We start from the raw sequence: 15,765 nt of genomic DNA on the forward strand, positions 1-15,765 counted from the left end.
TAACATTTTCTCCAGTGTAAATTATTCATTCTATATTATACTTTATTAATATGAATATTAATAACGTATTTATACTAAAATGTAAATTATTTTATTTTGTATTTCTATATTATATTTCTATATTATATATATTTTCTATATTATTTCTATCTATATTATTTCTATATTATTTCTAGTAATTATTTCTATATTATATATTCTATGTTACAATTTTCTATTTTTATGAACTGCTACAGATTCGAAAAAAAAATGTTTATCTCGCTTGAAAATAATTATTTTTCAATATAAATATATATTCATATCAACAGAGATAAATATGTTATTAGTTACCCAGCGAATAAATATTTTTTACTTATAACTATTTTATTTATAAATAAGTAAATATTTATTTTTTAGATATATTTCTTCTCAGCGCGGCCGTCTGATCGGGAGACAATTTTTGAAGCTTTTCAAGCTCACATTGCACTTGGTTTCTCTCGATTGCGATTCTATTTCTCATAAGCACGTATTTCTCGAGAGAAAACTACAGCAGGCCCCGTTCGCGGTGTTAGGCTGTGGTGTTAATCTAAGCAGAATTTACGATATTACTGCCACGGCTGCGCCGTCCCCTCTCAAAATTCGAGGTCGGTGATCTTGCCGGTATTCTCGAGGTACCGCCAGAAGAGCCACCGAGAGAGCTGCCTTCGTTCTGAAAATGAAGTCGTCGCCTGGTTAACGGAGCCGGGCGACGATTAGGACACTCCGAGTGATTTCGTTACTCTTCTTGTTCGAGATTTACACGCTAGAGCCGTAGGGGCTCGGCTTTCGTTACTTGCACCTTCGTTTATTTATCTTTTGCTTTCGTTTCACCGGTCACTTGTCCCGGCATGTACGTGTCGCAGGTATCATGTCGGATATTAATTTCTACTCTCGTGTAACTTGGCGACCAACTACGCGCGACATACGATCCTTGCGAATTTTTCGCGAATCGATCGCGACTTTCTTTCTCGACGAGTTTCGCCACGCATGCGCGAAACCCCACAGTGACGTCCGTCGACTATTTCTTTTCAATAAATAATCATACATCAAGTACGGGAGAAATATTGCATACGATTACAAAATACAGATCAATACAAATCAATGATCTCCAGGCAGATACATTTTCCCGCGGCCAGAGGGCGCCTCTGTGTTTCCCAGTTCAACGACCTCCTCCTCCATTTTGATTCATCGCAAATGTCTCTGCTGGGTGTGATATCGAGTCGAGGTGAAAGTGTCGCAATCCTTCGACCAGCGACTGCAAACTCGAGTCGGATTTCACGCGACTCATCCTCGTTCCTTGCACCGTTTAACACGTAGCGTGCGTCAACGACGAGGCGTCTTCATACCTCGTGAGAATTCATCAATTTGCTCAAGACGCATTGTATATCGTAGCTGGCACGCGGAGCTGTTGAGGCTTTCCCGTCGGGCGGAAAACAGCTCGCCCGTGACGGGAACCCGAGAGGATTTTCGGCGACGCGACTCCAGTTCGGCGCGGCGACCGCGACGGTCCGGCGAGAGCATTCCTATGAATCAGCCGAAAGAATTTTTCACCGCCGTGGGTTTCTCTTACCTGCGGTCTGCGGGTAGGCGTCGACGCGCCACGATTCTCGATACATCAGCTGGTGCGGGTACCTGTAGTAACTTTTCTCTCTCCCTCCGATTCCCTGCCTTCGGCCCCTCCCCCCCGCCCCCGTTCCCTCCTTCTTTCCGCCGGCCGAGAGGGGCAGAACGAGGTGCGTGAAGGTCGGACAAAGAGCAAGGTAGCGGCGAGAAGGAAAGGAGAGGGCCGGTTTTTCTGGTTTTCCACCTCCGCAACCTCTCGCGATCTCTCTCCCCGTGGTCTTCTCTCGTTACCTCCGCACAATGAGACGCTTACGCTTCGTGCGGGACCAGCACGGGACCGATACAACGAATAACGCGCGGCCCGTACGTATACGCGCCGAGGAAAATTGTATTAGCATTTTGGTATGCAATAAAGTACGTCACTCCCTTATTCGTTACGTCCGCCGCACATTGTATCGCCGCAGCGGTTCTCAATTCGCTGCGGCAGCTCCCCGCGGGAGTCTCCCCGTGGGACCTCGAGGACTTCGTGCCTTCGGCTTGTACCTTGGACTTGCCTTCGACTTGATCTCCGACGAAGCCACGTTACGTTGACATCGCGCGACCGCTCTCTCTCTCTCTCTCTCTCTCTCTTTCTCTCTCTCTCTCTCTCTCTCTCTCTTTCTCTGGCTGTAATTTTGCCCGTGACTTCCGTCCAGCTCGATGAGAGAATTTGACCATTAGGCAACGGGTTGTACAGATACCGTGTAGAAAGTTGCAGACAATCTTCTTGTCCGCGACTATACCGATAATCACCGGTATTAAGTTTGTTCCTCTTCCGTTTTTTTTTTTCTTTTATTGAATCTATTGCATTTTTGGCCTCTTCAGAGTGAGGTAAGTATATGATCCAACCTAACCTAACTTAACCTAGTCGACGCGCGTCAGATTTTCATTCACTTTGAAGATTTGTCTATAAAAATAGCCCGCATGAGGTTGCACGTTGTCACGTTGAGGAAAAAGGTATTCGCGTTTCTCATTTGCAATTACAATCGCGCAGACAGTTATAATCGGGAGAGATAATTTTGTAGTAAATAATGTTGCTATAATGTTAGCGATGTATGATGAATAGTCATATATGTACAAGGTGCCCGATGATAACATGTAAAGCTTTCATATATTACATGCCAACTAAGACGGAAGATAATATTTCACCACTATTAACTTTAGCCATTATCTAAGTCGTTAAATCTTCAACTAATAATTCAAAATTTTATTTCTTTATCCATAATATACATAACTTTACATAATACGTTTCTTTACATAATAATACTTTACAAAATATAATACGGGACTTCTAACTTATAAACAACTTATAACAAACGTCAACAGTACGGCTCATTTAATATATCGTGCAAATTTAAAAAATGTATTGGTAAATTCCTACGTCTACAAATTTATTTGTGCAGAAAAGCTTTGCATGTATCGTCAGCCTGTATACTGAAGACTATTCGGCTGGAATAACTGAATTTCAGTTACAACAACACCGAAACTTTTCGTCCCTCGGGAATCAACTGAAAATTCGGTTGCGACGCAAGAGAAACTCCGTTAGGAAGTTTCTGTCGCCTGAGAAATATATTCGATCACCTAAATCGAACATCAAGGTTAAGCGCTACGCCGATTTTGGCTTACAAGTGTAGATAACAAGAGAGAACGAGATGCAGTGAGATAATGTCGGGTCACCGGGTCGGTTGAATTGCCAAACAAAAGTAAGGTTACGTTCTGCAAAGCATGTCGATCTACCGATTATTTTAAGAAGTTTCTTGCCCAATTAGAAGTTCCGTATTATTTTGTAAAGGAACGCATAAAATTCCGAGTTATCAGTTAAAGAAGATTTATGTTATGTTAAAGATTAATGGTATGTTAATGATAGTGAAATATTACCCTCTGTCCCAACTTGTATGTATACGAGAGCTTTATCGTATTTATGTTATCGTTATATACTTTATACATCGATATGTCGGTACTTTATACATACATGGTGAGGAAAAGAAATGGAAACCCTTGAAAATCTCGAAAGATATACTTTATAGAAAAGTGTTTCAGACAAAAGTTATAAGACTCAAAAGGATGTATTTACTGATCTTATCAATTTGATCTTGAATGGCGTTGCCAAGGTCAGGTCAAGGTCAACTTAATTTTTTTTTAACATAAACCCCCATTTTTTATTATATCATCTTTTTCTACCAATTAAGTTCAACAACTTTTGTCTGAAACATTTTTTTATTTACCTAATACGTTTTAAGATATTTAAGGAAAACTTGGTGACTTTTTCAATACTTAACTTACGATATCTCGCTAACTATTTGTCAAAAGAAAAAACGGTACTAGACTTTTTTACTCTATTTGATCTCAAGAACATATTGTTACAATAGTTCTCTAACTTTTGTCAACTTATTGACTTTTGGAAATTTCAAAATCATCAAATTAACAAAAGTCAGGGTGCTATTATAACAATATATTCTTGAGACCAAGTGCAGTAAAAAAGTCTAATAGCATTTTTTCTTCCGACAAATAGTTGGCGAGATATTATAAGTTAAATATTGAAAAAGTTTCCGAGTTTTTCTTAAATATCTCAAAAAATATTAGGCAAATAAAAAAATATTTCAGACAAAAGTTGTTCAAATTAATTGGTAGAAAAAGATGATATATTAAAAAATGGGGGTTTCTGTCAACTTATTTTCTTTAAAGAAAATAAATTGACCTTGACCTGACTTTGGCAACGTCACTCAAGGTCCAACTGATAAGATCAATAAATACATCGTTTTGAGCTTTATAACTTTTATTCGAAACACTTTTCTGTAAAACTTATATCTTTCGAGGTTTTTCAGAGTTTCTATCTTTTTTCCTCAACCTGTATGTGACTATTATCGCTAACATTATAGCAGTATTTGCAAAAATATATCTTGCTAAACTTGAAGTGCCGACTTCAACCGACTTCAACCTGACTTTCGTCCAAAGACTTTCAACCGAAAGAATCAGAAAGCGACATATCGAGTGGATTATTTTCGCCACCTAAAAATCAACGTCATCGAGCATTGCGATTATCCGAAGACGATAGATAGTTTGTTAGACAGTATAGATGTAAACAACAATAATTATCAAGATTTAGAGTGGTTCAACCCAAGAGGCAACCAAGTAGATATTATGGCAAACCGTATCTTTATTTAAACTGTTCTGATAAAACCCATAAAGGGATAGGGTCTAAATGAAAATCCAGCGCCGGTTCCTTCCCTGCTTGCATAGATGTCTGCACTGGCTGCACTGGCAAAAACGTGGCAAACACGTCACTGTGACGTCTTTACGTTATAACGACGTACTTGCCACGTACACGGTGCAGTCAGAGTTGGGACCGACGAAGCGCTTAACATATTAACGTGGCCAGGGGTACAAATTTCGTTTTTTACATGGATAAATAGAGCATCTGGACGCACGTAAGTGGAAAAGGACAGCGCTTGCACGGCCAGCTGGAAAATCGCACCATCGGCAGAGTCCCTCGATTTCGTTACACAAGTCCTTCCGCTCACGGTAACTGAGATTTCGTTTCTCCTTACATACACGATTACACAGTTCCACGCCTTCGGCCGAGTACTCCTCTATTATCTTTTCAAGACAGAAAATTCTAGTTGCTGCGATCGAAGGCAATTGTTGGTGCGAACGGTTCTTCAATTCGCGAAACGGAACTTCTCTTATCGCGACCGAACGTCACACAACAAGTTTCTAACTGTCACCACAAAATACTTTGTTGCGTATATCATGTACTGATGCTGAGCAGACGATGTGATGATGTATGCCATCGAAAAATCAATACCGGTGTTTATTGACTCGTCGTCCAGGATGATCGCCCTACAATTATAAGGACTGCTTGATACAATTTATAACGCAAGTGGTGCAGGTAATACGCGAGTTAGGTGAAAATATTTAACAAGTAAGTATAAATTAATGACATTTATATATTAATGGTGTATGTACGTGACGTATATATAAAATAATGTAACATAATATAAGACAATATAATATAATGTATATTATAACTGAGAAACCTAACATATATATATATGATTATTGTATACTTAATACTAACATAAGTTTTTACAAGTAAAATTTATATAAAACTTACCTTTTTAAACAAAAAGGTAAAAAAAGGCGCCAAGTACAAGTGCAACACGTTATTTTTAGAAATTTTAAACTCAAATTATTTTTTTAAGGTATATATCTGTACATAACATAAGTTTTTACAAGTAAAACTTATAACTGTAATAAAACTCTACAACACTATTCTACTGTACAAAGGAAGTGATATATTAGAACAGTAGCGCCAACTGAGAAACTTAACATATATATATGATTATTGTATACTTAATATTTTTAGAAATCTCAAATTCAAATTATTTCCTTTTTTAAGATATGTATTATGTACATAACATAAATTTTTACAAATAAAACTGATCAAATTATTTTTCTTTTAAGACATATATGTACATAAGCTTTTAAAAGTAAAAATTATATCGTATTATAAAAATTTAATACGTTTTTAATAGTGTACAATATTAAAAAAAAATATCTTTAAAGGTCATTGTTATTCAAGAAAAACCTAGCTACAAAAAATGTCCATGGCATAAATTTTTACAAATAAAATTTATCATTATTTATTAGAACATTGAGTTACATAGTTATTTTACTTGTTATTATAACAAATTAATTATCAAAACAATGCAATAAAAATATTTAATACAAAAAATCTTGGCGCGGCAGCACCAAAAACTATATCGAACTAAAACTTGTTTAATACATACATGACAGCATTTTTATTATAATAAAATGTACTTGTAAATTCTCTCTATACATATACGGTGTAATGTTTTATTTAAGTTTCTATAGTATTATAATAAATTATAAACCTTCACTATAGAATATATATATTGAATGTGTATATATTCTATATATTTTGATATTTTTTTACTCAAAGATGTTATTCTTATTATATTGACTCAATAATTGACGAAATGTCAATGATATCTAATTTGACTTTTATGTACATCTTCGATATAGTTTTTGGTGCAGCCGCGCCAAGATATTTTGTATTCAATATTTTTTTATTGCATTGTTATAATAATTAATTTGTTATAATAACAAGTAAAATAACCATGTACTCAGTGTTCTAATAAATAATGACAAATTTTACTTGTAAAAATTTATGCCATGGACATTTTTTGTAGCTAGGTTTTTCTTGAATAACAATGACCTTTAAAAAGATATTTTTTTTTAAATATTGGACACTTAAAAACGTGTTAAATTTTTATAATACGATATAATTTTTACTTTTAGAAGCTTATGTACATATATATCTTAGAAGAAAAATAATTTGATAAGTTTTATTTGTAAAAACTTATGTTATGTACATAATATATATCTTAAAAAAGGAAATAATTTGAATTTGAGATTTCTAAAAATATTAAGTATACAATAATGATATATATATATGTTAGGTTTCTCAGTTGGCGTTACTGTTCTAATATATCACTTCTTTTGTACAGTAGAATAGTGTTGTAGAGTTTATTATAGTTATAAGTTTTACTTGTACAAACTTATGTTATGTTCACATATATGCCTTAAAAAAATAATTTGAGTTTAAAATTTCTAAAAATAACACAATACGTGTTGCGCTTGTACTTGGCACCTTTCTTTACCTTTTTGTTTAAAAAGGTAAGTTTTATATAAATTTTACTTGTAAAAACTTATGTTATGTATTAAGTATACAATAATCATATATATATGTTAGGTTTCTCAGTTATAATATACATTATATTATATTGTCTTATATTATGTTACATTATTTTATATATACGTCACGTACATACACCATTAATATATAAATGTCATTAATTTATACTTACTTGTTAAATATTTTCACCTAATTCGCGTATTACCTGCACCACTTGCGTTATAAATTGTATCAAGCGGTCCTTATAATTGAAGGGCGATCACCCTGGACGACGAGTCAATAAACACCGGTATTGATTTTTCGATGGCATACATCATCACATCGTCTGCTCAGCATCAGCTGACCGGCAATCAAATGACGTGCGTCATAACATACCGTGACGCTTACTACAGTATATTCTCACCTTTTTATGCCTCTCTCTTTCTCTCCTCTCGCCCGTTCTCTTTCTCGCCTGTTCCCTCTCTCTCTCTCTCTCTCTCTCTCTCCTGTTCTCTCTCACGTTCTCCCTCCCATTCTCCCACCCGTTTCTCTCCCGTTCTCCCTCCCGTTCTCGCTCTCTCTCTCTCTCTCTCTCTCTCTCTCTCTCTCTCTCTCTCTCTCTCTCTCTCTCTCTCTCTCTCTCTCTCTCTCTCTCTCTCTCCTCTCTCTCTCTCTCTCTCTCTCTCCCTCTCTCTCTCTCTCTCTCTCTCTCTCTCTCTCTCGTTCGCTCGCTCTCTTTCTCTCTGTCACACATTTTCAGCTCCTGTATTCTAGCAATATTCTTCTCTCTCTTATTCTCCATCGCTTGCTCACTCGCACTCGCTGCTCTTCGCTTCTTCAGCGTGCTTGTAGTGCTCCTGGTGTCGGGAAAGCAATGTGCACCCATAGCCCCTCTCCTTTGCGTCCGACATTTCTTTCTTACTGAATCGAAATTTTCCGTGATTCAGATCAGACTTTATCTTAAAATGTCTCCACTTAGAGACAACGTACACAAAAAGCACAAGAACACTTTTCTTCCTATTTTTGAAGGCCGAATCGATTGGGACTAAAAAAACCTCGATTGATTCAGCCATTGCTGAGGTATGAATACTTCATCTCGTTTCAACTTGCAGTTTCGCATAATATAGGCATAGTGTGCCTTTTGATATCGTAGCTATTAAATTTTGCTGGAACACTTAAGACGATATAGACGATTGTAATATTTTAGCGTTACTTCTTTTTCTATCTCCCAATACAATCGCGTGCAAACGATTCACTTATGATTACCAGCTGACGGCATGTTATCTGACATCGGTCGTACTATTTTTACTCGTGGACTGGCATTATCTGCTTGCATTCGTTAACATTTCGCTGATATCCCGCAATTTTTTCGCAGAAAAGAAATTCGCACACGCTAATCTCGATCTAGGTACCTATTATGGAATTCGTCGGAATCGATTCCGATCGAATTTATTCCGTTATTTCCTAGATTTCTATTGTCTTTTCTAGGGGAAACGGAATTATTCCGATACCCAGTAGGTACCCAGTGGTGCGATTTTTTAACTCATTATTGGAGTTAATGACAGTTAACTCCAATAAAGTTTCGTTATCGTTGCATAGCTCTTTTACGGTATACAAAAACTGTCGTTAACTCTAATAACGAGTTACAGATTCGCACCACTGATAACGTTCGTGTATGTGAGAGGATTCACGTTGCTCGACTCTTCCGTTGGCCATCTGCAGACGACGGAGCGATCGATTGTGATCAATTGACACAATTCACTCATAACCTCACCGATAAGTTCGCATAGTCATCGGAGAATTTGCAACTCACGCGAATTTCTTGTCGAGAAACGAGCGGTTATCCTCGAGGAAGCAGTGCGTGGCACGGCGAACGTTCATTCTGCGCTTGATTAAAATAGCGTATCGTCTAACGACGTGATTGAATTGCAGAGGAATATGCCCGTAACGTGTTTACAATAATGACGTTTTGCGAAAAAAAAGGACGCGAAACTGGTCGACTGGGGCCGTGTTCCAAAATTTACTGCCAGCGCTGAAAAGTTATAATTTGCGTGACGCAAACTATATATTTTCAGTACTGGCAGTGAATTTTGGAACACGGCCTGGATAAGTCCTGTGATAACCGTCGCGAAGTTAGCAGACAAATTGAAGATTTTCTAATTTTCTTTTTTGTATCATTTGGGAATCATTTAGCGAAGTTTAGGAACATAGTCTCATAGTTTGGGAAATAATAGTTTATTAGTAATTAATAAAAATTAATTAATCGTTAAGTTAGCAGACATAATAAAAGAAATTTTTTTTTAATTTTTAATTAACGTAAAATTATTTGGGAAACACGTCTGTAATGTTTTTAACGTTTGGGAAATAATAAGTTTTTATAATAATTGAAAACAAAGATTACATGTGGTACATTTCCGAAGATGGATGGAAATGCATCAATCAGAACGCAGTATTTTCATCCAGCAAGCAATCCAGCATCGTGTGCCGTTGGCTTCTAGGCTTTTAGAAAAATATATAGTGTTGCAGTGACACTTTCTTACCAAATATATCAACATTTGTATCCTATACATGTAAAATTTGTTAAATTTGTGAGCATAAACATTACATTTGATGTTATCGTGAATTAAAAATCAGCTAGCTAAATCTGTTGATAAGCATAAAATATAAGTACCAGTCAAAATATACGAAACAATGAATACTTGCATGATAAGACACAGGGAGAAATAACCTATTCGATCCATTCTTATGTGCACCGCTTAAATATTTAACGTCAAAACAGACTTTCTTTTTAGGGTGAAGATAAGCATTCTTGGGTAGGAAATTAAATATTTGGCTGAACGTTAAGCCGGCGGCACACGATGCTTGTTTGTGTGCTGGATTGCTTGCTAGATGAAAATACTGCGTTCCGATTGGTGCATTTCCATCTATTTTCGGCAATGTACTCCATGTAATCTTTGTTTTCAATTATTATAAAAACTTATTAAACTATTATTAAAACTTATTTCCCAAACGTTAAAAATATTACAGACGTATTTCTCAAATAATTTTATGTTAATTAAAGATTTAAAAAATTTTTTTTTATTATGTCTGCTAACTTAACGCTTAATTAATTTTTATTAATTACTAATAAACTATTATTTCCCAAGCTATGAGACTATGTTCCTAAACTTCCCTAAATGATTCTCAAATGATACAAAAAAAAAATTAGAAAATCTTCAATTTGTCTGCTAACTTCATAACGGTCATGTAATAAGTCGCATAACAAGTCGCTTGCAGCGCCGGCTTTTTCTCGCGGCCGATGGACGTACTTGCGACACCCCACATATTCGCACGTTATATAAAGAGTGTGCATAATATAAATCTTACGGTACACTTGCAGAAAACTGCAGTTCTCGAGCAGCGAGCAGCACGATCGGATCACCTGCGGCGATACGTTCTTGAAGGTAGTTCGAAGAGGACTGGCCGACCGCGGAAATGGCTTCGCCCGTACGTAAAATGACACTTCCTTTGCGAAATTTTGAAATTTGAAATTTCTCCGGGCGGAACGCTTCCCCGGAGCGCGAATTGGAAATTCACCAGAGCGAATGCGAGCGTTCAATTCGCAGAGATTGCGTTCAGACGATAACGCCTCATTTTAACTTCGTGATCTAATGAGCGACAAAGAATGGAATGACACGTTAGCGCTATCAGCGTGCTGCCTCCTTGAAGATAAATATTATTGGCTATAATAAATCGGCTAGTGATACATTATTGCTGCTTTTAATGATTTTAATATAACTCATATGAGCTATTTTCGTTGACTGAGTGATCGTTACAATATATACAAGTAATTATCGCTTAGTAATTTTAGTATGAATGATAAAATCACTGAGCAACAATGATTTATCACTGACTTATTTATTACAGCCAGTAATAACTTTTCTATGAAGGCTGAACGCATCTAAGGTGGATTCCTAATTTGCACGAGCGAAGGTTTCGGTCGATCAGAGCGGACTCGTTCCGATTCGAAGAATTCTCGATTGTCGACTTTGTAACGAAAAATCATACGATAGCGAGCGATAACGAGGGACATTACAGTTTAGGAATCGGGAACTCAGTAAAAAGACGATATCGAATGTGTTTATCATTCCTTCATCTAATACCAGAGATTACTCTCGATTACGACATTACTTTTGTATCTCTCGCTCGATTCTCGTGTGAGCGCGAAGTCGTTCGAATCCGAGTCTGTTTTTGAGTCGGAAGAAGTTTCTTCGGAAGAAATTTCCGAAGAAGACGAGTTATCCCCGCTGCGGAAAGAACACAACGGTGAATCTGCTCGATGTATCTGCTTAATGTTGAAGGAAAAGGAGAAACTGTACACTCCGAGCGAATGGAGCAAGCGGTACAAGCCCGAGGAGGTGATGGAACAATTCATGAAATTCTGCACCGAAGGTAATATGATCAGCGTGAAAGTCCTCTGGCGCGGAAAATTCTGTGCAAATTTTCGTCATGGGAAAAAAATTATTGTATCAAACATATCGATGATTTTACCTAGTTTTCATAAATTTGCACAAATGTTGGGGGAGGAGGGGAGTATCGACTTGATCGCTAAAAATAACCGTCCGCTTTTGTCATTGCAGTCACGGAAGAGGTTCGGGAAAGCATCAAGTGCGAGCTTGACGTACCTTACGGCACGACGGAACGCACGATATACGACATTTACGGCACCGATTTGCCAAAAGGTACGTGAATAACGACGATTCGATCAACAGGGAGTGGCATTACAGGGGAGAGAGAGAGAGAGAGAGAGAGAGAACGAGAAGCGCGCGCCTGCGCAGTCGCGATCGGCGGCAGCGAGACCGCTTGAACAACTTGGCCATAAATTCTATTGTGAAGGGAAAAATTTAGTTTTTAAACGATAATTAACACGCGCGCTCGCAAGGTCAGAACAATCACTCTCGCTCGTGAGTGAGGTCCATATGTACCGTTCGATACGATTCCTCCCGAGCACTATCTGTCCTCTCGACACGTGATACGCCTCCAGGAACGGCCCGTAATTGTTGCAATTTGCAAATCAAATCCATGCACATCCAAAGGAGTGTCAGAGGCGCAGGCGTTATAAATATTTATCGCGCACGATTACGAAAGTAATAATTATTCACCCAACGCGCAAGTTTAGAGAGAATTGCGTGAGAAATGCGTGCATGGGGACAATTTTTGTCGAATAATGTCTAGCGCATGGAATCTAGATGTCCCGAAGTGTACAAAAGCTCATGTTACGATTTACTTCTTCCACGGATATCTTTTGAATGTTGCGATACGAAGATTTATATTGCACGTAAAACCGTTTCCCCATGTACTAATAACGCGAGTACGGTTGTCGACAGAAAGGTGGTCCATAATTTTTCGCGCGAGTTTTAGGACACCCGCTTGCTCAACGGGAGAATTCTCCCGTTAGAAAGCGAATGTCCTCATCGGACTAGACGGACATCCTTCACGCAAAGAAAAAAAAAGAAAATTACAAAGCATTCACTCTAGCTGAACAAGCTAGTACGGTATACTTTCAGTTTATGATTCATATTTTCTAACAAAATTACCAGCATTTACGCGCGACAGTAAAAGCGAATGAAAAAAAAAGAGAAAGATGAACTGCTGCGGTAGATATAAATATTTACTCAATAATGAGAATCTGTCTAAATTTTTCAACAGTTCATCAAGAACTTGAATTCTCTGACGACAATAATTTGATATATTGTTTTCGAGTTTTTACCCAACTTTAACACTGCCGTCTTCTCGTCGCTGCCGTTATAAATTTTTAGCGAGAACATTTGATAATTACTCGCAATAAGCCCTTTTATGAATTTTGATATTTTTTCGAGGTTTTCTTGATAAAAATGTTTGTTATGATTTTAAGTTAGTGATAATCAATCGGGGGAGTTAAAACCTGCAAAATATATTATGTGTATATTTTTAACTTAACCTAATCTATCCTAATTTAACCTATTTAATTAAAACACATCTATATGTATTTACACTACATCAATCTTCTTCAGAGGTGTATATCAGATAACGCTAATGTCGATAGTTTTCAAACTTTAATACCTCATAACCTAGAAAATTCTGAAAGAAATTCAACTCATTTATAGTGTTTTGAAAAAGTCTCGGCGTCAGCTACAAAAATCTACAATAAAAAATAGGGGTTTATATTAAAAAATTCCATTATGACCTTCACGCGACCTTGGAATTGTCACGCAAGGTCACACTGACTTTATCACTTTGTGTTCCCTTCAAAACCAAATAATTTTTATTCGAAACATTTTTTCCGAAACGCGACCTTTAACCTTTTTTTTTTATTTAATAGAACACCCTGTGTATTCCATCTTGCCTGAGGCTCTTGCTAATCTTTTTCAGCAGCCTTATTTTATTTGTAGCTTTGTTTTCCAACATAAACAGATACAAAATCGGCCCTTTTAAGGGCCACCATTTTTTTTATTTTTAACTTTGGTAGATCCGGAAAACCACACATGTTGGAAATAGTTGAAAAAAGATGGCATGTTTTTCAAGTTCAGGATTGATTATCATTATCAGAACAACAACAAAGATTTTTGCCAAGAAGAAAAAGCCGCAAAAAATATCGAAAACTTCGAAAACGACTTTATTTCGAATAATTACCGAAAATTTTTAACGCGTACTTTGTCGATGGCGAGCCTTAAAGTGCAACTGTGCCTTCCAGACGCGCCGATATTAGTCTTCATCCACGGCGGATACTGGCAGGAATTCAGCAAGGACCTCACCGGCTTCTCGGTGCCGTTGTTTGTCAAGAACAAGATTAAAGTAATAACAGTGGAATACGATTTGTGCCCGAATGGTGAGGAAAGCTTTACATTTCAACATTCTTCCTTCTTCGAGCACTCCGCGACCCGATATTATCAATTGAAGACATAAAAACTGATCTCTTTCAAAGCGATGCAACAAACTTGTTTATTCGCTTTCTATTTCTTCTTCTCGTTTCAGTCAGAGTGTCGGATATAATAGTGCAGGTGAAATCGGCGTGCGAGCAAATACTCAAGTATGCGGCTGATAACGGTTGCAAGTACGTACAAACTCGACACTTTCTTAGAGGTAGAAAGATACTTCTTTGATCACTTCTTCATCATTCATAATCGCGCAAATTGGGCCTCAATTTTGAAGATAAAACACAAACTACCAGGGACTAAGTCGAGGTTATAGAGTACGTGATTTTTTTATTTCCAAAACTCAAGTGAACAAAAATTTAAAGCGTCTCGAAGACAAGGTTTCAGAAAGTCTCCTTTTGGCAGCATAGAAAAATTCGTTCAACGTTGCCCAATGAGAGGGCAAGGACGATTAAATGAAACAATTAAAGTGGCTACTTCATTTTATCCCCTTTCATGCGCCCTGGAGCATTTCTCTCACCGCGCAACCGAAGACATTCGTCTGAGCAGTTAGCTGCGTCGAAACTCACTTGAGGCTGAAGGCGATCGACTGACTCGGGATTCCCGTTCCGGAAATATTTCTGCCTTACAAACGAGTTTCCCACGCGGTCCCCGTCTTTCTCAGGCGACGAGAGACTCAGGACATTAACGGGATCGATCTTTCTGTGCACACGCAGATCCGTGCTGATCAGCGGACACAGCGCCGGGGCGCACTTGGCCGCATCTCTCTTGCACGACGTCGAGTGGATGAAACGCATGGAGCAGCAGGGATACTTGGCCCTATTGAAGGGAATCGTCCTGATAGCCGGGCTTTATGACATAAGACCTATAGTCGACGTCAGTCACTCGGCTGTCCTCAATTTCACCGAGTGAGTATCCTTCGCCGCACCTTGAAAATGAGTGCTTTCCATCTAGCAACACAAACCGACACTCGTCGAGCATGAATGAGCATTCATGCTCAAGTCGATTATGTTTGATTAAAGCTGAAGTGCGGCCGGTTGACACGACACACACATACACACACACACACACATACACTTTCTCTCTCTCTTTCTCTCTCTATTTCTCTCTGTGTATTGTTTCAGCGAGGAGGTAAAGAGAATAAGCTGGTTCCTCTGCGACGAGCCGAAGGAGCGGATCCACGGCTTGAAAGTTATCGTGACCATAGGCGACTGCGATTCTCCAGCATTTATAGATGACTCGTGCCGCTACATTCAGGTGAGAACGCAGCCGGATATTGGATGTCGCCGTGAGCGAGACAAGGTCATAACGCAGGCTCGCGCTGTTGTTTCAGAAAATTATATCCATGGTGAACAACGTGGAGTTCCATTTGCTGCGAGACATCGACCACTTTGACATTGTGGAGAAACTCCTGGATCCAGACTACGTCCTGGCCAAGTCAATGCTGCACTGTCTGCAGTCGGGCACGAATACGCGCTAGTCGGGCCGCTTTCTTATGCAGTGTGCTTGTACCTACTTTTGTTTAAAAAAAAGATTTATTTAAAATCGTTATTA

General features: G+C 38.0%; 1 protein-coding gene across 1 annotated transcript; it reads left to right on the plus strand.

The window, feature by feature from the left end:
• The first annotated feature begins 4,976 nt into the window (after positions 1–4,976).
• Positions 4,977–15,760, plus strand: KFase (kynurenine formamidase). Its single transcript, XM_011143323.3, has 9 exons — positions 4,977–5,142; positions 10,698–10,804; positions 11,659–11,749; positions 11,938–12,039; positions 14,031–14,165; positions 14,312–14,390; positions 14,928–15,119; positions 15,336–15,468; positions 15,545–15,760. Exons 2-9 carry the CDS (start codon positions 10,793–10,795, stop codon positions 15,689–15,691), a joined length of 891 nt encoding a protein of 296 aa, XP_011141625.1. The 5' UTR covers positions 4,977–5,142; positions 10,698–10,792; the 3' UTR covers positions 15,692–15,760.
• Positions 15,761–15,765: the final 5 nt, after the last annotated feature.

Source organism: Harpegnathos saltator, unplaced genomic scaffold (assembly GCF_003227715.2).
Source record: "Harpegnathos saltator strain DR-91 unplaced genomic scaffold, Hsal_v8.6 scaffold26, whole genome shotgun sequence".
NCBI lineage: Eukaryota > Metazoa > Arthropoda > Insecta > Hymenoptera > Formicidae > Harpegnathos > Harpegnathos saltator.